This window comes from Saccopteryx leptura, chromosome 1, assembly GCF_036850995.1.
Source record: "Saccopteryx leptura isolate mSacLep1 chromosome 1, mSacLep1_pri_phased_curated, whole genome shotgun sequence".
In the NCBI taxonomy this organism is placed as follows: Eukaryota; Metazoa; Chordata; class Mammalia; order Chiroptera; family Emballonuridae; genus Saccopteryx; species Saccopteryx leptura.
Window position 1 is genome coordinate 159,383,162 of NC_089503.1, and position 22,935 is coordinate 159,406,096.

At 45.3% G+C, this 22,935-nt stretch overlaps 1 protein-coding gene across 4 annotated transcripts in view; it reads right to left on the minus strand.

Moving 5' to 3' along the window:
- The window catches only part of OSMR (oncostatin M receptor), a 45,344-nt gene that overhangs the window by 12,102 nt on the left and 10,307 nt on the right, over positions 1-22,935 (minus strand). For 3 of the 4 annotated variants that reach the window (XM_066378717.1, XM_066378708.1, XM_066378728.1), the window contains exons 2-11: positions 22,845-22,930; positions 18,510-18,682; positions 13,139-13,310; positions 10,295-10,564; positions 8,863-8,992; positions 7,745-7,896; positions 5,561-5,700; positions 5,135-5,285; positions 1,934-2,010; positions 138-360 (exon numbers count right to left, since the gene is read on the minus strand). In XM_066378717.1, coding sequence (XP_066234814.1) covers positions 138-360; positions 1,934-2,010; positions 5,135-5,285; positions 5,561-5,700; positions 7,745-7,896; positions 8,863-8,992; positions 10,295-10,564; positions 13,139-13,310; positions 18,510-18,682; positions 22,845-22,917 — 1,561 coding nt within the window. In that variant the 5' untranslated portion in view covers positions 22,918-22,930. Of the gene's footprint in view, positions 1-137; positions 361-1,933; positions 2,011-4,726; positions 4,858-5,134; positions 5,286-5,560; positions 5,701-7,744; positions 7,897-8,862; positions 8,993-10,294; positions 10,565-13,138; positions 13,311-18,509; positions 18,683-22,844; positions 22,931-22,935 lie in introns of those variants that run through there. The other variant, XM_066378739.1, reaches the window with a different exon arrangement.

The following is a 22,935-nucleotide window of genomic DNA, read 5'->3' on the forward strand; positions in this document are numbered from 1 at the left end:
ACCACAAGAAAATTGGAAACAGTGTTTGGGAGCTCACTTTGTCTCCCCAAGTTAGTGTCTTTCCAATTTATCTATCTCTACCTAATAGCATCATCAACATTTTCCTAGAGAATAACACAAAGCAAAGCATAACTCACTGTTCTCAAGGTCCCCAGAGATGCCAATCACAGAAGCAGGAGACGTGCCCACACTGTTATTAGCCGTGATGTGGATGTGGTGAGGACAGCGGTCCAGGGTCAGTGTGGTGCCGTTGGCCGGAGCACGGATGGAAGAGAGCTCTACACTGGATGGCTCGTCTTGATTTTCTGTGACTACGTTATAGAACAGAATCTTCCCACCAGCATGCGATTTTGATAGTGGCTGAAAAATTAATATTGATAATCATTTCAAAATGGGCTTTCATCTGAAAGGGGTTTGCACGATTACTTTTTCACCTTTTCTGTCCCTCAAATGCCTTGTGTGCGCGCACACACACTCACACACACGCATACAGCCTGGACTGTCAACAGATTCAATGTATAACAAGGGAGGAGCCATGCATGAACCCTAGCAGAGGACCCAATTTCTGCCTTCACACCCCTCCGTCTGTGCACCCTCAATGCCCAGAGCCCATGGTCCTTCTTCTAGAAGATTCTCCAGGTTGCAGAGAATTCCCTGCTTGCATAGTCTCAAGCCCAGTCCCAGGGTCTATCCCTAAGGCCTACCCTCTGAAGGACAGACGGTGCCCCCTGGACCTGAGAACAGGCTGGGGGAAAAGGCTGTTTGCTTGGGGAGTGGACAGAACATGGACACAGAGACTGGCATGTCCACACGTGTACACACAGGACTCCTGGCAGAGAAGGCCAGAGTGGAGGTGGGGGGCAGTGGGTGGGTTGTGGTCAGGGGTCAGCTCTCCCAGCATGACCATGTTTTGATATCAAAAGCCGAGGACTCGAGAGTTCTGAACACACACCTGGCCTTCCAGGTTGCCATGAAGACATGGTCAAGGTCAAAGGACACCATAGAGTTTATATTACAGTTGTTTAGTTTGACTCATAACTTTTAAACAGAATTACTGTGACTATTCAAATAATCATAACTTAAATATGGTTATAAATATGTGCTTCTCCAGTTACACTCATGAGACAGTTTAGGGATAACTCTGGACTCCATCTTGACTAAAAGAACCCCACCCTACAGGCCAGACTATGACTCCTTGCTTTCAGTAAAATTCCATAGTTGAAATGACCTAACCATGGCCTTAAAGGGAAGAATGTACACAATAACTTCCTTTCTTAACATCATGTTCTGAGAAATAGTTGTTTTATCCATTAAATGGTAACTAGAATATCTGCACAAACATTATTTGACAGGCCCTTTGGGTGGTCCATTGACCATGGAAAACATCTTGTGACTCTTCTAGGATCAACCGTGGCCAGATGATGATCCAGGGACACATGACCTTGTCATCATTCCCAAGTTCTGCACCCACCCCGAGGCCCCTATATACACCATCCACAAGGACCCCTCAGGGAGCTCGACTTCTCGTTTCTGGGTGACTCTCTTGGGCACAAGCTCTTTTCAATAAACTCTATCTGCTTGATCTTGCACTGAGTTCAGTGCTCATTCTATGACAGTGAGACTCAGGAACCCGGCATTCAAAATCTGATAACTCTTGTGCCCTTGGCCCTGCAAAAGTTAGAGAGGGACCTGGTAGAAGTTACAGAGATGCAGGTTCTGACCATGAGAACTGGCCATGCATGCAGTGGGCTGTGCAAACGTTAGCCCTGTGGATATGGACTGGGTGTCTCGCCTCCACTGGGTGAGACATTCTGCTGCATTGGGGTACAGTTCCTTCCTAAGATCCCTAAGTAGGAAGACAGCACCAAAACCCAGTTCATTTCCCGGTGAATGGCAGGGCCAATAAACATCTTTTTGAATCTGTGCATTTTACCTTCCAGAATAAAGTTACATTACAAGATCCCAGCATTGACTTCACTGTTCTCCAAACATCAGGAGCCTTGTGGGGAGCTGAAATTAACCAAGAAAAGATCTTGGATCACCATAGGTATGCAGAACAACACTACATTCCAACTTCTAATTTGGTCAACGAAGTGATGACGAATATCCCTGAAGCTTGCTTCTCACTTTCTCATCCTTTGTGACTTTTCTACCCGTTTATCCACAGCCACACTGTTCACGGCTCATTTGGTGCACATAGTAGGTATTTTACCAATGGTCTGCTGCATCGGAACAGGACATCAAACTGACAGCCCTTTATGAGCATCAAGCCTCAGACCTCCTGGAAGCCACCAAAGAATTTGGGGATCATTTTTGTCAGACCAATTCCTGGGGGTTATTTAGGTAAACTTCCCACTTTTTAAATTTCTAGGCGTAGCAGACCATTGCCACTTGCTTGGCCATCTAAAAAGGTGGCAGTGGAGGCGCTCACACGGAGACCTCAAGGTGGGCTGCACCCCTCCAGCTCAGGATTTCATGTTGGCGGACCCTTCGCTGGAGTCGCAGCCTGGGAATCCTGCCATTTCCCCGCTGCTGGCCACCTGCCTGTGGACACTCGGGGCGTCCTCTGCACTGCTCCCCATCATGGCTCTCACCACGCTGCTGTAAAAGAGGTTGCACTCTTGTCTTTCTCGACAGGAAACTGTAGGGCAAGTGACTTGTGATTTGATTCAAAACATCTCTATGCAAGAATTGTTTTTTGGAACATAATATAAAGATTTAGTTCTGTGTTCTAAAAGTAAAGAGTTTACTGTCTCCGACCACTGAAACTTCAGTACGTCCTTTGTTCTTTCAGATACATTCTCCTAAACTTAAAGGCAACTGTATATTTTCAAGTCGGCTGAAGCAGGTTTCAGTTTGCTAAAGGAGCCAACAGAGGGGGCAGCATTAATCTGATGGGAACACTCGGCCGCCGTACGGGACCCCACAGTCAGTGCAGAGTCCTCAGCTGGTTTAAAACAATCGGGCTTTGGAAGAAGAGACTGTGGCAGCACCATTAGTAAGGCTCTCCATTCATGCCACGGTGTCATGCAACTGTGTCACCAGGTTTGCACGTAAGTGTGATTAGACTGCATACCCACACCGAGGTTTCCAGCATTGGCTCAACTGTTATCAGAGGTTAACAAACAAAGTATAAATTCGCCATCAGTAGATTTGTCTAATTTCTTGTCATCATCAAAAGCTAAGCTAAGTATTATTTTCAGGTGTGTCAGACTATAAAAGAAACACAATTTACCAAACACTCCATTATCCTTTTGTCAATTTCCTTTTGCACATCCATTTAATTATAATGTTGGAATGAATTTGCAGAAGAAAAAAAAAAAAAGAAAAGCCAAAGCAAAGCAGAATTATTCAAGTAGAAATTCCTTAAGACAACACAACTGAGGAAAATGGCCTATTATTCTCAGCAACAGGGCTCTGTGCAGCGGGGGACCCGTGAGGAAGCCACACACCTAGGGGCGTGGGCAGGAACACCGGCAAGCTAGGAGGCCGCTGAGCTGACTAGTGACCAGCTCCATGTGTAGCTTCTGATGCAATGCCAACCCCCCGGCCCCGAGCCACTGCTTTAACCTGGTCCTCCTCAGGTGGACAGGAAGAGCTCTGCCAGCCAACATGCACGAAAAGTAGCTGGGACTTGAAATAAGATCTCAAGGCTATAATAACAACAGCAAGAGACAGAACCTGCAGAATCTAGCTCTGGGTAAGGTGGGGTCTGCAGTCAGACGGCCTGGCTGTGCGCCACATCACAGCCCAGCCCTTTATGGGCTGGGCCAGTGACATGCCTTATCCTCTGTGCCTCAACATCCTCGTCTATAAAGTAGGGCTACTAGTAGTGCCTACTGCCTATTGTGAGGATCAGAGAGAAAAAAACTGTTAGCGCTTTGAGCTATGGCTGACACATACTACAGACTCAATAAATGTCAGCTATTATTATTATAATTATTGTTAGGCAAGTCTCTTCAATCTATGGGCCCAAGATGCTTCATCAGTAAATGGGGCAAGGGTAATACTTCATTATCTTGAGGTAGGGTTGGGCCATCTCATCTGCTGAAGCCTGCTTGAGCTCTAAGACATAATCACTTGGGAGAAAACTTCTCTGTTCTGCCAAGATCGAAGGAATGACTCCCAAATGCATCTCAGAAAGGGCTCCCAGTTTGCTGTCCCTGAACAAAGGACTTATCGATAGTAATTAGGTTTCCAAATAACATTACATTTTCAAACTTGGCCTAACGTTGCTTTGCATGAGATCAATGGTTTCATTGGCATGGACACTATGTTGGTCCCCAGTCCTGAACTAAAAGTCTACACTAACTTATACAGCCCCAAATCCAGCAACACCAGCAGCTTGGAAATCACTCTGACAAATCAAAAGATCAGAGAGAAAATATAGAATAAAGATAACACTGACAGCAAATGTGTGAAGTGGATTCTGCCCACTCACATCTCATCAGCCGTTTAGTTCAGTTTTTTTCTTTAAAATTTTGAAAGATAGCACCCAACTTCTTCTGTAATATTTTTCCCTTAGCTTTTGGTGCAACCAAGAGCTCTCAGAGAAGCTAACCCATATCCCATGAATCAGTTTAGATCAGTGGTGGGATTCAAATAATTAACAACCAGTTCTCTGCCTTAATGACCATTTTAAGTATAAAAAAAAGATATACCAAAAAGTAGTTTATTATTTCATGCATTTAATACATAAGAACAATAAAAGAGGTATACAAAACTAGATTGTTATAAGAAAGACCTTTAAAATATTAATGAAAAAATATTAATAGCTGACAAAAAACAATAAAATTGTTATTTAAGATATTTCCACATTGCTTCTTGATTGGCATCCTCGCTTGCAATTTTTTTCACCTGTGGACAGAATGAACATGACTATGGGCGCTTAGAATACGCTGTTGCGCAGATGAACATTAAAAAAGAGTAAGGAATGTCAATGTGTGATTTCCACACTGGATGGCTGCCCAGGCGCCCACCTTAGAGAGAACCCTGATTGCAAGTGCCATTTTAACAACCAGTTCGCCCAACTCAACAAAAAATTAGGTATCGGTTCTGCTGGACTGGGGCGAACTGGCTGAATCCCAACACTGGTTTAGATCCTTGAGTTAAACGTCAGGAAATCTGAACATACCAGCTTCGAGGGTGCTGAAGTTTCGGCCAGACCATTCACTCCATTTCCAGAAGTGGTTGGCAACAGCGCAGCGGATGCGGGCCAGATACTCTGTCACAGGCTCCAGGTCACTGAAGGAGAGCTGACCAGGTGCCTCGGTGGAAATATCGCTCTGGTTGATGAAAAAGGTGGAAAGAAGTGTTGGTGAGCACACCCCATCTCACAGGGTGGGGTGAGGCTAGTTCTTCTTTGGAAAGGAAGAGCCCTAAGATCCCGTTCCTAACTCGAAAAATCTATGAAGAATTTCACGGACCTTTTTCAACCTTTAAAACCCACATCATTTGAACCCATCCAGGAATAAGAGTCTAGAGAGATTTTTATTCCTCAGTCTCTCTGTTCAGGACATAAAGAGATTTTTGAAAATACAATATTAATCAGGGTCCTTACTTGTATCAGTTTTCCTTCACCATGGAGTTCAACCTGACACAAAAATTTGAAATGATCCCCAATGGGGTGGGCCATCCAAGTCACGGTGGCATTTGTGGCACCTTTACTTTCAAGCTCTACGTTAAAGACCCTTGGATGAACTGGGGAAAAAAAAAGAAAACAAAGTAAAATATTTAAGCATAGGTCCAAAAGACTGGTAAATAATCAGTTCATTTCCTTATTTATTCAATAAATTTTTTTTGTTTGTTTATTTTTGAGAAAATGTCAGAGAAAACCAGACATGCAGCTAGGATAGACTAAGCCTTTCTTTCTCATAAATTATACTAGAAACTCTGAACAAAATACAAAAAGAAACTACTTTGAGGACTCTTAAAATTAAATAAACGGGCAGATTGTGGAGCGGTATCTACACTTGGAGAAGTGGTCCACGGGGAGAATATAACAGAACCCGGAGTCTAACCAAAATAAGAGACCAGAATTAGAATTATTACTGAACTGACATTAAACTGACCTTTTTTTTTTTTTTTTTTTTGTCCCTCCTAATACTTGGGATAGTAGTGGGAGTGAGTGATAGGATGGGGTAACTGAAAAAGTCCCAGATTTCTGGCTGGAGAAAAAATAAAGGAGAGTTCTGGAAAAGCGAAAAGTACCAGGGAGATCAGAAGAAGTAAGAGATTGGGAAGGTGAATCCATAATGTTTATGAACTCCTGTGCTCACCTCACAGCTGTGTACATGTTGATCTGATCTTAATCATGGTACCAAGGTGCTTTGAGAACCCAGCTAACAGGCCACTGCCCGGCTCCCAGACTGTCCACTGGGTGGCACTAACACAGATCTAGAAAGCACTGGAAAGGCTTTTAAAACAGAACTGATACTGAAACCACAGCTCACAAGAGGTGAGTTGAAATTTGCAGCTTAACCCTCATCAGATCAATGGTCTACTGAAACAAAGCTGCCCATGTCCCCATAGGATCTAAATGCCCAGAGTCTCACAACAAAATATCCAAAATGTCCAGAATAAAATCCAAAATGTCTCAACATATAAAGAACCAGGAAAAACTCAGCTCAAATGGAAAAAGACGATAAATGTCAACAAGGTGACACAGATGTTGGAATCATCTGTCAAAGACTTTAAAACACCTATTATAAAATGTTCTAACAAATAAACATGAATATTTTCAAAACAAATGGAAAATACAAAGTCTCAAGAAAGAGATAGAAGGATAAAAAGGACAAAATAAATTTTAGACTGGAAAAGACAATAAAAGAAGTAGAGAACTCACTGGGTAAGATGAATAGAATAGAGATGACAGGGGAAAGAGTGAACTTGAATGAGGATCAATAGAATTTATCCAATCTGAACAATAGGGAGGGAGCTATCTAAGAAATGAACAATACCTCATGGAAATGTGGGATAATAGCTAAAGCTCTCATTATTAGAGTCCTAGAAAGAAGGAGAACAAGTGTCGTGCTGAAGAAACAATAGCCATACACTCTCCAAACCTGGTGAAAAACATAAATCTACAAATTCAAGAAGCTCAAGATAAAGTATAAAACTAAGTAGTATAAAACTAAAAAAAAAATTAAGTAGTATAAAACTAAAAAAAAAAAAAAAAAGTTTCCCAGATGTATAATAATCAAGATCTTGAAGACAGATCAATGAAAATTACCCAATCTGAAGACCAGAGAAGAAAAAGTGACTTTAAAAAGGGAAGATGAGAAAGAAAATAACTGAAAAAAAAAATGAGGAGAGCCTCAAGAACCCTAAATAATAAAAAAAGTATGGATAGCATCAAGAAATAAGTGCAAAGAACTACTTGAATAAATTTGGTTACCTACATAAAGTTACATATTCAAGGGAAAAAATGCTAAGCGGGGTTCTTCAGGCTGAAGAAAAATGACATGAAAGGGAACAGGATTGGGGGCTATGGGGTGGGGGCTGAAATAAGTTATTGTCACTGTTCTCGTTGTGAAGTTGAGCAGTCAGCTCTTGGGGTGCTCATTACATTATCGAAATGAACAAAGGACAGAACACATGCATACACGAAGAGAGATGTGCTGGAAGCAGGAGTTATATGTTGGAACTTTCACACAGGATGCGAACTAGGCAAAATCCTGCAGTGCACCCACTTGGTCGCCCAGTGTGTCAAACACAGACACAATCACAACAATTCTAGTCTCACCTCGATGAGCCAGGTTAAAAAGAATGCTGACACGTCTCTTCCTGAAGGAGTTTTCAGCCATGAGTGTGAAGTTATATATTTCTTGTGAGTCTTGAGATACTTGCCAATTACACCAGTTTCTGTGTTTACAAATTTTCTTTTTCCCAGAAAATCTTAAAAACGGAAAAACAATTACACGGTTTTACACTTTTGTCAACACAGATGTGCTTCCCTGTCCCCCTCGGGGACGCCCAGTGGCTTTAAAACTACGTTCCATGCAAGAGCATCCATCCGTCACCTACAAACACCAATAATAAAAGTACTGCTTCAGCAAGTTTGATTTATGTAGCTCAATATGGAGCAATGAGTCACTGACTCCTCTTTGTGGGTGGTAAGAACTCTTCCTGATTTATTTTGGATGGCCTGAAAAAGTTAGGAACGAGGTAGTCTCAGATGAAACTACTGTTTAGAAAGATGGAAAAAGTATTTTCACATCAAGATGGACCATTAATGGTCTGTCTTCTCATTTTTTTTTTTTTTCATTTTTCTGAAGCTGGAAACAGGGAGAGATAGTCAGACAGACTCCCGCATGGGCCCGACCGGGATCCACCCGGCACGCCTACCATGGGGCGACGCTCTGCCCACCAGGGGGCGATGCTCTGCCCATCCTGGGTGTCGCCATGTTGCGACCAGAGCCACTCTAGCGCCTGAGGCAGAGGCCACAGAGCCATCCCCAGCGCCCGGGCCATCTTTGCTCCAATGGAGCCTTGGCTGCGGGAGGGGAAGAGAGAGACAGAGAGGAAAGCGCAGCGGAGGGGTGGAGAAGCAAATGGGTGCTTCTCCTGTGTGCCCTGGCCGGGAATCGAACCCGGGTCCTCCGCACGCTAGGCCGACGCTCTACCATTGAGCCAACTGGCCAGGGCTGTCTTCTCATTTTTATGCTGCATTTTCCTTTAATGAAACTCAGGTAGAAATTACTCTGTGCACTTGTGACCAGCTAAAGATCTCCTAATATTGGCAGATGGTTTAAAAATATTTGTTCCCATTTTCTGCAACATCTAAATGTGGCTTTTGTTATGTTGCCACGCACATCTCAAACAAGGAAGAATATGCCAACCATGTAGGCAGAGCTAACTTACGATTCGGATAAAGTGTAGGTTGGGGGAGGATGTCTGAGCAGGTCAACGTCATTTCCAGGATCCCAAGTACAGTTCAAAGTCTTCAAGTCCGGTGTTTCACAAGAAAAGCCCTTGGGCTCCTCAAGTACTTCTGTCCATACAAAGAAAATAAAATAAAGGCCTAGTGAAATAAAAAACAAATAAAATGGGAAGATCTGCATGGAGTCTGAGGCCACAGAGTGGCTCTCAACAGTAGAAGAATCACTTGAATGGACCCTTTCTGTTTACACGATCAGGGCCCCAGAAAGTCACATTTCGGGTGCTTCATCATTCGGACCCCTTCTCCTTCTTCACTTGTGCTTTTCTGGGCACTGTGGGGATGGGTGGTCAGTGTCCTGCACGTGCTCAGCACTGGGAGTGTTTGATGAGAGGTGTATCCCCAGCACCTGCTAGTAGGCACTCAACCAGTATTGCTCAGCAACAGACCAAGCAAGGGGAAGGCATGAAAGAACAAGTTAGTGTTGCCTGGGGTCTCATTTCGGATGGTGTGGCTCGCAGAGAGCTGGGGGTGGGGGTACTCTTAGGATACCAGGAAGTCGGTCAGACTTGAGGAACCCGCTCAACTTAGCTGCCAGGAGCTGAAAGTTCCAAGGAATGGGGCCAACCTCTAAGACTCTGGAGTGACTGCTGTTCTCAGGGGCCATTCCAAGGAGCACAAATAAACCAAGTGTCCAGGAGCCCAGAGAGGTCTTTGTCAGGGAAGCAGAGAGGACAGGGCTGTGGGTTTTGCCCTAATGTACAGGGAAGGGCTGTCTCAAGACAGAACACAGGAGGCCACCGGGTGTGCGCACAAAGACCTACATAAAACACCACATGTCCCCTCCCCACTGCTACTACCAGCAAAGGTTATGAACAGTCACAGCCTCATCTGCAGAGTTCTGACTACGGGCAGCCACCAGAGCAGGGCCAGGCCCTGTCCCCATCCATTAATCCTCATAACACCGCCATCATCCCTTTCCCAGAGGCAGACACCAGCTCAGAGAGGCTCGGAAACTTGGCCAAGATGGCATGCCCAGCACTGGATGAAGATTCAACCCCAGGTGCCTGGGACCACAACCCTGGCTGCTTCCGCCCTGCAGCACCTCCACCCCCCAGTCCTGTGACCATTCCAGGATGGGTAAGGCAAAGCAGGGCATTTCCAGGTCACGATATGAACTTTCTCCCCTTTAATGCTCTGTTTCTAGGAATAAAAATGGTCAGTGAGGACAAGAAAACAACAGGAAATCCGGGTAGGGTTGCTGCAGGGTATCTTTTCCTGAGTCTGCCTTAGAAGACTAGGGGAATCAAAGAAAATTGAAACCATTCCTGGAAATGTTTACTGTCTTTTGGTAAAAGAGATTCCATCAGTTCCTTAGGAAATGGGAAGAAGGGCCCCGAGAACGAACAGACTCACTTGAGACATAGAGAACGATGCCACTTATAGTGTGGTTCATCTCACAATAGACGTTTGTCCCCGACTTCCTAATGAAAGGAACATTACTCAGATGAAATGTAAAGACATTTAGATCAAGTGGTTCTCCATGTATCCGTACACCATCCACATAACAGGATATGTTATTCTCAAGGATCCTAGAAATGTAACAGACGGTGACATTGGAGCCTTCTTCCACCAGCTTATCTTTAGGGAAAACAAACAAGGAGCCACGTCCAAGCGAATTCTGTGCTACAAGAGAAGAAAAGACCTCTCAGTGCGCAAATCACTCAAAATTCTAGCCACCCCCCCTCCCCTTGGTCTCACTCTCAACAGATAACTTTAGCTTCTTCTACCTTCTGGAGAAAATAGACGAGCCTAGATTTCTACAGCAAAACCTGCAAACTCTGAGGCACACAAAGCAGTCTACTGGACCATCATGGCTCCACTGTTATTCCAATACCACTGCTGTGTACTGACTTCCATCACTGTGACCACCGAGGATTGTCGTATCACGACTGGCATTAGGTGATCATGGCAACAATAGCTGCCCTATTGATCCTAGCCACATGGGAGGCCCTGTCTTAAGTAGTATGTCCATTATCTCATGTCATCCTTATCCCCTTTTGACAACAGGACAGGTGGGACTGAGCCCAAGTTCACTCAAGTGGCAAAGCCACGGTCCCACACGCCAGGCCTGTCCAGCTCCAAAGCCACTTGTCCTGCGATATCTCAGTTGTACTGGAGATCACGTCCCCCTCCACCTTCTCAGAAATGTCATGCACTCAGCACCTCCCTTTGCTTTTGCCTCGCCCCCTGTACAGCCATCAGCACCTGAAGTCCTCCCAGCTTTCCCACTATAAACAAAGTCACCGTCCTCCTGTTCTCCCCCAGCAGGTGGTGTGCCTCCTGCCACCTGGCCACCTGCTGCCCACCACTCGCCTCCCTGGACGAGCTGCCTGTACTGGTCGCTGCTCAGGTTTCAGACCCCTCCCCCATGCCCCACTCCCACAAACTAAGCCCACTGCAGTATGGTCCACCAAGTCACTAAAATCTCCATCATTTATGCCACCCATGCAGAGCGGCCTGGGCATGGCCCTTTTTTAAGTTCCCCAGGTGATTCTAATAATATGTGACCACAGTTGAGAACCAGTGCTTGGCTTTCCATTTCTTCATGAGTTAGTTTGGAGATGATAGTTTTGAGAAACGTAGTCCATTTCATCAAGAGCAGACAGTCCTGGCTAGTTGGCTTAGCGGTAGAATGTCGGCCCAGCATGTGGAAGTCCCAGGTTCGATTCCCAGCCAGGGCACACAGGAGAAGTACCCATCTGCTTCTCCACCATTCCCCTTCTCCTTTCTCTCTGTCTCTCTCTTCCCCTCCCGCAGGCAAGGCTCCCTTGGATCAAAGTTGGCCCGGGTGCTGAAGACGGCTCCATGGCCTCCACCTCAGGTGCTAGAATGGCTCCAGCTGCAATGGAGCAACACCCCAGATGGGCCGAGCATCGCCCCCTAGTGGGCATGCCAGGTGGATCCTGGTCGGACACATGTAGGAGTCTGTCTGACTACCTACCCCCCCCCCCCCCCGCTTCTAACTTCGGAAAAATACAAAAGAAAAAAGGAGAAAAAAAAAAGAGCTGACAGGTTGTTTACAAAGCTGTTCTTTCCCTCTCATCACTGTCTTTCTCTTCTCTGTGTCGTCTGTGAGCCTGCCCCTCCTCCCCCACAGGGGCAAGCAATGTTAAAGGTGTGACCTCCGGAGTCAGCTTGTCTGGGGTGGAATCCCACCTGTCCTATACCCTTTAGCGGCCTGCTGACCTTGTCTGGATTCTCTAACCTTCTGTGACTTGGTTTCCTCATCTGTGAAATGGGGATAAAAAGACTACATATTTCATGGGGCAGATGTGAATACTAAATTGAGATGAACAGTGCTTAAAACAGTGACCAGAATGCAGATATAGTTCTATTGTTTACTATTAAACTAACCCCTAGGCTACTCATGGGTTAATAAGTTACCAGTTTGCATTCATAAACTGGCATAAACAGTTAACAAAGAAAGGGTTCTATTGGCAGGAGTTTCAGGTAACCTGGCACGGTAGGTAGTCGAGAGACCCAAATACTATCACTGCAGCGCTGGCCTGGGGCATAGCTGAGGCATCAGAAATGGTGGCAGACCCACTCTAAATTTTAACTACAACAAAATTAAATGATCAAAATTAAGAGATAATTTAAAATATATTTATCCATCATCTCACTACTCAAAGAAGTGCTTTCATTTTCCACCCGTCCCTCCCTTCCCTCTCCATTAGGGACACTGGCAAACTGCCCAGTGGGCCAGTGCGTCAACGCCAGCCCACCATCTGTTTTTGTAAATAAAGTTTTATCAGAACACAATCACTATCATTCATTTCCATATTGCTGTGACTGCTTCAATGGCACAATGGCAGAGCTGTGTAGTCATGACAGAGACCGCACGCTCTGTTCTAGCTGCACACACATTCTGTGCATTCTTCTAATAAAAACACACATACAATCTGTGTCCTGTTTGGCTCACTAAGCATTCTACAGTAAACACGCTTCCCACATTTGGGAAATACATAAAAATTCTCTGGATTTGTATAATTATTTTAACGAATAAATTGAGAGGCCAAGCCTTAGACATCTATCTCCTGGTTTCACACCCTCACCTCTCAGTTCCAGTAGGAGTCACAGAGAATTACTGTTGGGGACTAATGAGTTCCTCGGAGGGGAACTCCCCTATTTGACCACTGATGCCCAAGTAACATCACCTAGTAAGTCCTTTCCCGCTCTCACCAGCCCACTTCTTACCATCTACTTCCGTCCAGGGGCTCCAGTTGCTCCAGGCCCTCGACCTGGGGGTCCTGGCATCGTTCACCATGCTCCTTATCCTTACAAAGTGCATCACACATTCCAGAGGGAGCTCAGATTCCCATGTCCAATGCAGAACCTGGTTCCACTTCACAGTGGTGCTATAATTCCCCTAGAAAGAGAGAGAAAAACTTGAACACATAGACATGCTGTCCTGGAAAATGGTTTGCCTAGACTTATCCCAAAGCACACACCTCGGCAACTCCCTGATATGAGTTAGTGCCGGCCATTTCGACCCAGCCAGCTCCCTGTGTGCTGATGTCTTGGCAAGAAACCGGCCAGAGCCTCGTGCTTCTCAGAAACCCAGCTCCCACCTGCTCTGGACCTCCAGTTACAGAGGTTCAAGTGGAACTAGTGAGAGAAGAAGTGAAGCAACTCAAGTCTTGGGGAAGAGATAAGAGATGGTGCTCACAGTGCTTGTCACATAGGACCCGCTAGGAAAATTCTTGCAAACTAGAGTATTTAGTCATCCTTTTAATTTTTTATTTTTATTTTTTATTTATTTATTCATTTTAGAGGGAGGGAGAGAGAGAAAGAGAGAAGGGGGAGGAGCAGGAAGCATCAACTCCCATATGTGCCTTGACCAGGCAAGCCCAGGGTTTTGAACCGGCAACCTCAGTGTTTCCAGGTTGACGCTTTATCCACTGCGCCACCACAGGTCAGGCTGAGTCATCCTTTTAAAAGTAAGCAAGATTTGTGGGGACTTCAGGAGGGAAAGGGGGATGGAGGGAGGTAGAAGAGGGTAGAAGGGGGATAGATGGTGATGGAGGAAACAACAATATATGGTGGTGAACACACAATGCAATATACAGATGATGTACATATTATAGAATCGTACACCTGAAACTTGTATAACTTTATTAACCAATGTCACCCCAATAAATTCAAGAAAACATTTAAAAATAAATAAATAGGCCTGACCTGTGGTGGTGCAGTAGGTAAGGCATTGGCCTGGAATGTTGAGGTCACCGGTTCAATACCCCGAGCTTGCCCGGTCAAGGCACATACGAGAAGCAACTATGAGTTGATGCTTCCCGCACCTGCTCCTAGCTTTTCTTTCTTTTTTCTCTCTCTCTAAAATCAATAAATATAATCTTTTAAAAAAAATTTTAAAAGTAAGCTAGATTGATGAGTGTGGTTTTATGTTCATTCTCAGCCAGGGTCAGATCAGCTCAGCCAGATCTCAGTAGAGAAAACTCTTCATGGTCCCTGGGCGCTCCACCTCTCCCAGAGGTCAACTGATGGCTCTCCATGTCTCCCTTAATTCTTTATCTCTTGTCTTTTCAGATACGGTGGCCACATGGACCACATCCCCTCCCTCGAGCTCCAGCTGTGTGAATCCTTAGTCTCCAGGGATGTCAATCACTTAGGAATGTCTCACACTGTTCTCTGGAGAGCTCATCCAAGGTGAACTGTAGTTTGGTCTTCCGGCACAGGTCTTAGTGTTAATCTTTCTGAGACACTGGTACTTTTATTCTCCAATTCAGTAGGCTTCCATAGCTCCTCTACACCTTACGCTATCATTCAAGGGTATCTACAATCTGACTCCAACCTACACCCCCTGCAGGAATCTTCTCTCTGGATGCCGAGGTCTGCCCCACACTTCTGGCATAGCTTGATGTTTTCCCACCTCAGTGTTTGCTCACACAGTGTCCCCCACTCTCCCTCTGCATCGGAATGACCATCCTTCAAGCCCAGGTTACACCCGTTCTCTTTCATGAATATTTTCTTGCTTTTCCTCTGGTTTCCTCCTAATCGCCGCCTCCCCTGAGCCGTCCTGTGCACTGTGTGAAGTGTGGGTTCACCTGTGCGTGTGTCCCTGGCTCAAGCATGGCCCCAAGGGGGCAGGGGCTGTGCTTCAATCTTCTCCCCACCCCCCAGCCCCAGGCATCCGTGGTCCTCAGTGGGCCCTCCCAGACGCCCACTTTCTGGCCCACAGCTGGGAGATGGAGGCCACACACACCTTGCACTCCCTGGGAAGACTGAGTGTGCCTCTGCGTCTCTAAGGGCCAATGGCAATGCCTATGGTTCAGAGGACGGGGCAATGGGCACATCACACACAGGCTGGAGCTGGCAAACTGCACACTCGGAGGCCTCCCCTCCAGTGAAGCCCTTCCCCTTCCCAGGATGCTAACCTTAAACACAGCCCTGGGGTGAGAACACCTGTCACCTAGGCGGCCCCTGTTCACGCACATCCTCTCTGCGAACTCCAATTGATAAATTATTTACATTTTATTTCCAGATTATGAAACATATTTTGTCAACTACCCATTTTGAGGTTCTGATCCATAAAACGTTCACTATTTAACCTGAGCAATGTTGAGTACACTTTGCTTAAATATTAAGAGCCAATACAAAAAAAGGAAGTATATCGATAATGGTGACCTTTCTATAATATCAACAAGCCATAAACTGGATTTCACCTTCGGCGTCTCTCTCAGATTTGGCCACTTTTGTCCCCACTATCCCGTGGGCCGACCCCACCGGCTGCTTCTTGCCGGTCACACACCGCCTCCTGCCGCCCCTCGCCTGCTCTCCACTGTGCAACCAGAGCCCGTCAGTCCCATTGCTTTCCTGATCTCTGGATGAAAACCAAACAACCATGTTTTGGCTCAAACAGCCCTTCTCCCCGGGAGCTGGAGAAGGTCAGGTCCAACCCCAGCCACAGCACCTGTCACAGTGAGGACACCCCTGTTGCTGTGTTGGTCCCTCCACAGACCCACACCTTGAACAACACCCGGCCCAGGCCCACGGTCCACCACCACGTGCTGAATGGCTTTGTCCATTCGTGAACAGGCAGTGGGCTCCATTTTCCCCAGACACTGCTTGTGTGGGTTCTGTCTAACCACAACTTGTGCCCTGTGGCATCTATGGCCTTGTAATGGAGCAGATAAAGCTTCCCTTGAATGCATCGGTTTTTCTCAAATGTGCTGAACTGTGTTTGGGCTGTTTTCATTAACTGACGTGGCGAGTTTAATAGGGCGCTGGCAGACGTAGGAAGTCAGGAGAAAGTGGCACGCACATTTATACCGAGGTCTGGCAGAGGTCATGAATTCTGACCCGAGGGTGCAGCCACCCACCACCCTCAGCTGCGGTGTGATTCTGACTTCCCTGCCATCATGGATCTGCCCTTTCCTGCCATCAGCAGAACCACGCGGAGAGCACTGGAGAGGCTGAGGGCAGAGCCCAGCCCAGGGTGGGACCAGGCAGCGCAGCTGCCAGCGGGGATCTGAGTGGCGGTGGCACCTGGGAGGTGGCTCAGGGTCCCTGGTCCAGCTGTGAGCACCTGGATCAAGACGCTCTTCCCTTGGGATGCAGTCACCTGAGACATGAGCCTAGAAAGGTGCCTCTTCTCGGCAAGAGGGAAGGTCCTGTCAGGCCTGCATTCCAGGGAGCAGCCCCACGAAAGGCAGGTTGTGGTCTAGACAGAAGTGGCCTCTCTCCATTGGCCATCCCTCCCTTACCTGGGGGAGCCTATGTCTCCACTCGACTTTGGGCCTGAGAGGTTCAGATGAGGGCTTCTCAGGGCATCCTCTGTCCTGGGACCCATGGCCACCGATGACCCGGGGAGGCTGCACATGGCCATCCGCCCTGTCTGGGCTGGGTGAAGGGTGTCCTGGCTCTGTCGCCTGGAGTAGCACGACAAACCTCCCTGTGCCTTGGTTTCCTCCTCTGTGGGGGTCGGGCAGGGCTGTGTCGGGGACAATGCCACAGACAATGCAAAACTCTGTTCTCAAATATCCTTAGCCTTAGTGGGTTACAGAAGTTGGTTCTTGACTATGAAAACTGGTTCATGAATCAAAGGTGAAAACAGGAACAGCTGTCACTTAGAACAATAAAGAATGGAATCGACTTGGTTTCTGGCTGTCATCATTTCATCTAATGTGATGACAGAAAAAATCGTCTTTTAGAAAAATAAAGAATGGCATCCCCTTGGTCTATGGCTCATGTGACCTTCGCTAATGGTGGTAAGTGCTAGTTCTCCACACATTCCTCCCGCGCTTCCCTCATGTGTCTGTTTCCTAGACAGTTCATCATCCTCTGCTGGGTGTCTTACCAGGTCCAAGGCAACAACCAATGTATTCATCAAAAATACAAAAATTATGAAAATACAAAAATGTTAGCATGCGATGGAGTGATGGAAAGATGTGCTGCTGTTGGGAGGCGAACAGCTGCTCATAGACGTTGTGCTGAGTAGTCACAGCAAACAACCCTCATGGCAGGGAACAGCCCCTCGAGCGGTGGATCTATAGACCTGCTATCAAGCCTAAATCAACAGTCAGAATTGTATTTGTCTTAGCCACTCACTCAGACCCCAAATGCAAGAGTGAATTTGGGAAGTAACTGGAAGCTTTAAAATTAGTGGCCTTTATGCTTGACTAAAGGAGCTAACCATCTGAACCTTACTGCTTGAGAGAAGAGAGGCCCTCCACTGACAAAACAGAGGTCCCCAGCAATGACACACCCCTGTGTGTGCCTTCTGGCTAGGCCACTCCTCCATATCCCTTCACTGAGGACACATCCCACTGTCCTTCAACATCCCGTGACGATGAATGAACAGGATGTATGATTAGGTGATTAAGGCTCCCCAGACCATAAATGACAATTGAAAGAGACCACCACAGTGTCCCCAGGAGCTAGATGAGGAAGCATCAGGGGCAACAGACACAACCTTCATTGAAACCAAGGCAAGTAAAAATTTATCCCCCAAAATTCAAAGGGAAAGCAGTGTGACATTAGGATTTTCTTAATTTAATGTTATAGAAGAAGCCACCTGTGATGCACAAAGGACACCGTAAGTTACTCCCCAGAAGGGTCCATGAAGAAGCTCTCTGCCGGCCAGGACAGAGGTGTGAGAACTCACTCTTCCTTACTTTCCACACAGTGGAAGCAAAGACACCAACTGGAGGTCATGCTGGCAAGAAAAATGCTGCCAAACTGTAATATTTTATTAAGAAATTTTCTGGTGGACCAGGAAGAAAGAAGAGGAATAAAATGGTTGATCTTAGGGACTTGGGGAATCAGTACTCACTGGAACAGACCCAACAGCTTTCTTAGGGGCTGAGCAGAATGGAAGAAGTGATCTATTTCCTTAACGCATCTCATCCAACCTGCCAAACCAAACTTGTCATGTTACTTTGTCCCAGATCCTATCACCAAAACACACGGAAATGCAGTTGTTTAGGAAAACTGTTTTGCGTTGCTAACATGTTTCCAAACTGGTTTTTGTAGGTTATAAAAGACAAATCATGGTACCAGAAAAGGATTTTAAAAAATATAGGGCCAAAAAAAAAATAATAATAATACTTACCACCCAGATGATATTAGATGTTTTAATTCTACTGATCTCTATCTGAAAAACCATTTTTAATTCCTGATGATAAGTAAGGTTGTGGACATGCCATTGTAAATGCAAACATTGCTGTTTAGAATTGATGGAAATGTTCAATGATTCAGGGATCAATGGTAAATGTTCAGACAAAACTGAAAGACCAAAATAAGAAATGAGGTAACACTTAATGGGAGTACAATTGAATAGCCATAGATAATTATTGTTCAATATCATCATTGTTCAGCTTTGAAAAATACTGTTCACATGTGCATCTTAGAATCAGACACCTTGAAAAGTGGGAAGGGAACTTAGAAATCCCTGGCAGATGAAGAAACTAAGACCTACATGAATGAAATGGATTGCTCAGCAACACACAACAACTTAATATATTTACAAACAGTTAAACAATACACAATAATTAAATAAATTACATAAGTTAACTTAACAATTAAACAATAAAGGACACTATTGAACAATATAACTAGCTTAGAAATTTACAAGGCTGAATAAAGAAACAGTACTTTTGCTATAAATTTCATATTTCTGGAAGTCAAAAATGGAAGTTTTATTGAAAGTATTTTGTTTATTATTTATTGTATATTATTATATAGCTATAATGTAGGAGGAGCACCTCCCATCTCAAAGCAGAGAACTTAAAACACCTCTGGCAAGATTTCATTCAACTCTTTGGATGAGATCAACACCAGCCACATACTAGGCATTTGGTGTGAAATAAAATAATCGTGACAGGGTTCCTAGCTCAAGGAAGTAAGCTACTGGAGAGACACAACTGACTCATGAAATAATGAAAGATTGCAAGGTTAGAGTATTTAGTGGTGCAATAGAGTCTGTAGAAGAAGAGAGATTCAAACATGACACAGACTTGCAGAGGTCAGTGGGTTTAGAAAACAGCCAGGTTGATGGGCCCTGCTATTGTAAGTTGCGCCATTGCTAATTCTGAGAGAAGAACAAAACACCACTGCCCATGCAGCAGAAGAAATGCCGTGCAGATTCAACAGGAATTGTGTATTGCTGGCTCAAGGGTTTTACTTGTTGGTTTGAGGGGGTCTGACGTGAACTGGGAATGGTGCAAAGGCAGTGAAAAGATTAAGACTGTGTTGATAAAGTCAGCCGGTATCTGATGGTCCATGGTATCGCAGATATCACCTTCCAAGCATTCACTTTTCTAACTAAAAGGAGACTTAGAAAGATGAAAGAGCTGGTCCCTTATGGAATAGAGGGGAAATATTTTTAGCCATTGTGGAACCGATGGCACCAGAGAAAGTAAGGTGCACACAGAATCATCCCATCCTTCCTGGCCCTCGTTTCATTTTGCCCACATGGTGGTTTGCTGTTGGTCTCACTCTATGTTCAAATTTCCCGAAGGACACAGGTTGATGCTTATGCATCTTTGAATGGTTTTGGCAGATCTTCTCCATAGCACATGTTGACCTCAAATTAGAGATCCAGGATCTCCACGAGGTCAAGTGCCTGACAAGCAACTCCTCTCTAACACCTTGACATGTCCTTCCTGGAGCTCTCTTCTCCCTGTGGCTGCTTTGCCAAGCCCTTGTGTGGGCACCGATCACAGACCGCTGAGATGGTCTGTGGTGTGTCTGTCTCCCTGTAGACTGTGAGCCAAGAAGGCTGAGGTGAGGTTTCACTCAGCTCAGTGAAACCGAGACCAATAACACACCTGTCACAGCACAGACACGCAGGGACTGGTCGCTGAATGAATGAGTTAACTACTGGCATCAACTTAATTTCTGGAATCTTGAGAAAGCTCTTGTCTGGTGCATTAGTCAAGAGAGGAACTCTGTATATTGATCTACGCTATGCAAATGTTGCGTGACTCAGGTACTTGAGAGACATTAGTCCGTCAAAATAATTTGGTCAGAAGCAATCTAGGACTTTCTTGAGAAATACTGGGAGATGCCAAGGTAAATTCAGAGAGCTAGAGGGACCTTAGAGATGATTAAACACAGTCCCATTATTTTTCAAATGAGGAAACTGAGATAAAAAAAAAAGGAGATGACTGTTCCCAAACTGTACAACTAGACCAGAACCCACGGCTCTTGGCCCTTGGCCCAGAGTTCTCCTCATAACAGGGCGCTGGCGTGTTGCCAGAAAGGGCGGGCTTGGGAACCAAACTGACCTGGATTTGGTCATAGCTCCTGCTCCGGTCTCCCAGCCCAGCCTCTGTGTGGCCCCAACACCACTTAAGGAAATAAATCACTGTCCATTCATAAGATGGAACACCATGCAGCCATTACCGTAATGTTATTTCTAGAAGAACATTTAACATCAAAGGTAAAAACCCTCATCGTATATTGTATTAATTATCTTAATAAATATATAGTAAAGTATACTTCTTAAAGTATGTATACTTTAACAAATATATATACATTTCCAGTATATATATATTTATGTGATATATAATACATATACTTTATACTTGAATTACTTTAATAAGTATATATACTTTAACACATATACACTTCAGTATAAATACTCCCATTAGATACAGTATAATTTCACTTCTATAGAAAATCCACGTTTGTTTGCCTCTTTATCTCTGTTGTGTGTACACACACACACACACACACACACACACACACCGGAAGAACACCCATCTGGCTCTCACAGCCTTGTTTTCTGGCTGATGGAGGCGTGAGCCCCGGGCTGATGGCAGTGAGCCTGGGCTCTGCCCCCGGGTTCCGGGGAAGCTAGGCTATCTTAAACGGAGTGTCAAACCTGAGCCTGGCTGGATGAGCTTATGGGGGGACTCCTAGTTTTAGCGGGGAGTGCTGGTAGGCACTTGGTCCGAGGCAGCAGAAATTGGGACAAGAAATCCAAGCAGTGCAGGTGAGGACGCGCACGGGTTGAGCCCGCAGAGCAGGCGCGCCTGGCCGGGACAGCTGGAAGCAGGCACAAAGCCTGGTGGAGAGAAACAAGGCAAGCGCTGTCCCACCTGGACCAAGGGAGCCGCGGGGCAGCGGCGGAGGCGCGGGGAACGCAGCCTTGCAAGGGAAGGCACGCAGCAAACGGCCGCTGGGCCAGATAATACGACTGCGCTAGGGAGCTGCTGTGCCAAAGGGATTTTTTCACATGCCTGGGATTTGCTGGAGAGCCTGGGGTTGGGGCCAGGGTCCCAGCTGTGCCTGGCTCCGATATTAGTGAGGCAGAGATAAGGAGGGGTGTACACACCACAGATGAGGAATCCTAGTTCCCACCGTTCAGCTCCAGATGAGGGATGACACCAACAATCAAACTATGATTTTTAAGAAGTCATAAAGGTAGCATTTTCCCATGTACCCTGATCCTGAATGAACTAAGCCTAGAGTCAAAGGATATCAGACAGAAAATTGAGTTATTATCAGAACAAAAATCTCCCTTTTTTATTTCCAAATGTCTTTTCACAAAGTTTTAAGGGAAAACTGAAAAATTCTATGGATGTTTCTTGCGAATGTCATTTTCATAAATCCACAGACAGGAATTGTATGGGTAATTACAGAGAGCACATGCCTGTAAGCTGTCTCTGTACAAAGGGAGTACAGAAGAAAAAATCTATAAAAAACAAGAAAATGCAAAACCTTGTAAAATGCAGGAGAAAGCAACAGAAACTTTATAAACCAACAGAAGCTCTCTCTCTGGGCTAAGAATCGACCTTCAGTCTGGTTCAAAGAAAAATCAAAGTATGTATAAACATTTAGAAGTACTGAATTCATATTGACTTTATTTATAAATTTTAATTTATTTCAAAATACCCTCATTGGGGCAGCTGCTAAGTAACAGGTTTTTTTAAAATCCATAAACAGTATTTCAGCACTTAGTGGTACTAACAGCTTCTCAGTGAACATAGCTGAGGGATAGCACACATTGTTCTAACTTTGTGGCCGGCCATGCTGGGCTGGTTCACCCCATCTCTCCCCAGCAAGAAGCAGAAGAGACTCCCCTGGTGATGGTCGTTTTCAAAATATCACCACGCAGTGCTGAAGGATTAGGTCCACTCACAAACACCCTTCTGACCAGGAACGGGTGGCTTATTAAGATGAGCCATCATGATTGGGAAGGTCAAGGCTAAAGTAATTATTGCTACTTACCGATTCTATGTAATCTCCGAAGAAAAAAAGAATTGTGCAACTTTCTACAAAGCAAACAATTACCTCAATTTTTTTCTCTATGTGATTTTTCTTTTCCAAATAAATACTGCTTTTTTTTTTTTATTACAATTGTGTGTGAAATGCTGAGACTTTAAAGAGGACGTTTGGAAACACTGAATATTTTTCCTTTACTGTTCTTTCCACTTCTTACCTTCGCTCTGGGAAGTTCTCAAGGACAGCAACACCAGGAGGAACGCTGCCTGAGAGACCGCCAGGGGAGCCATCGGGTCTGGTTTCCTGAG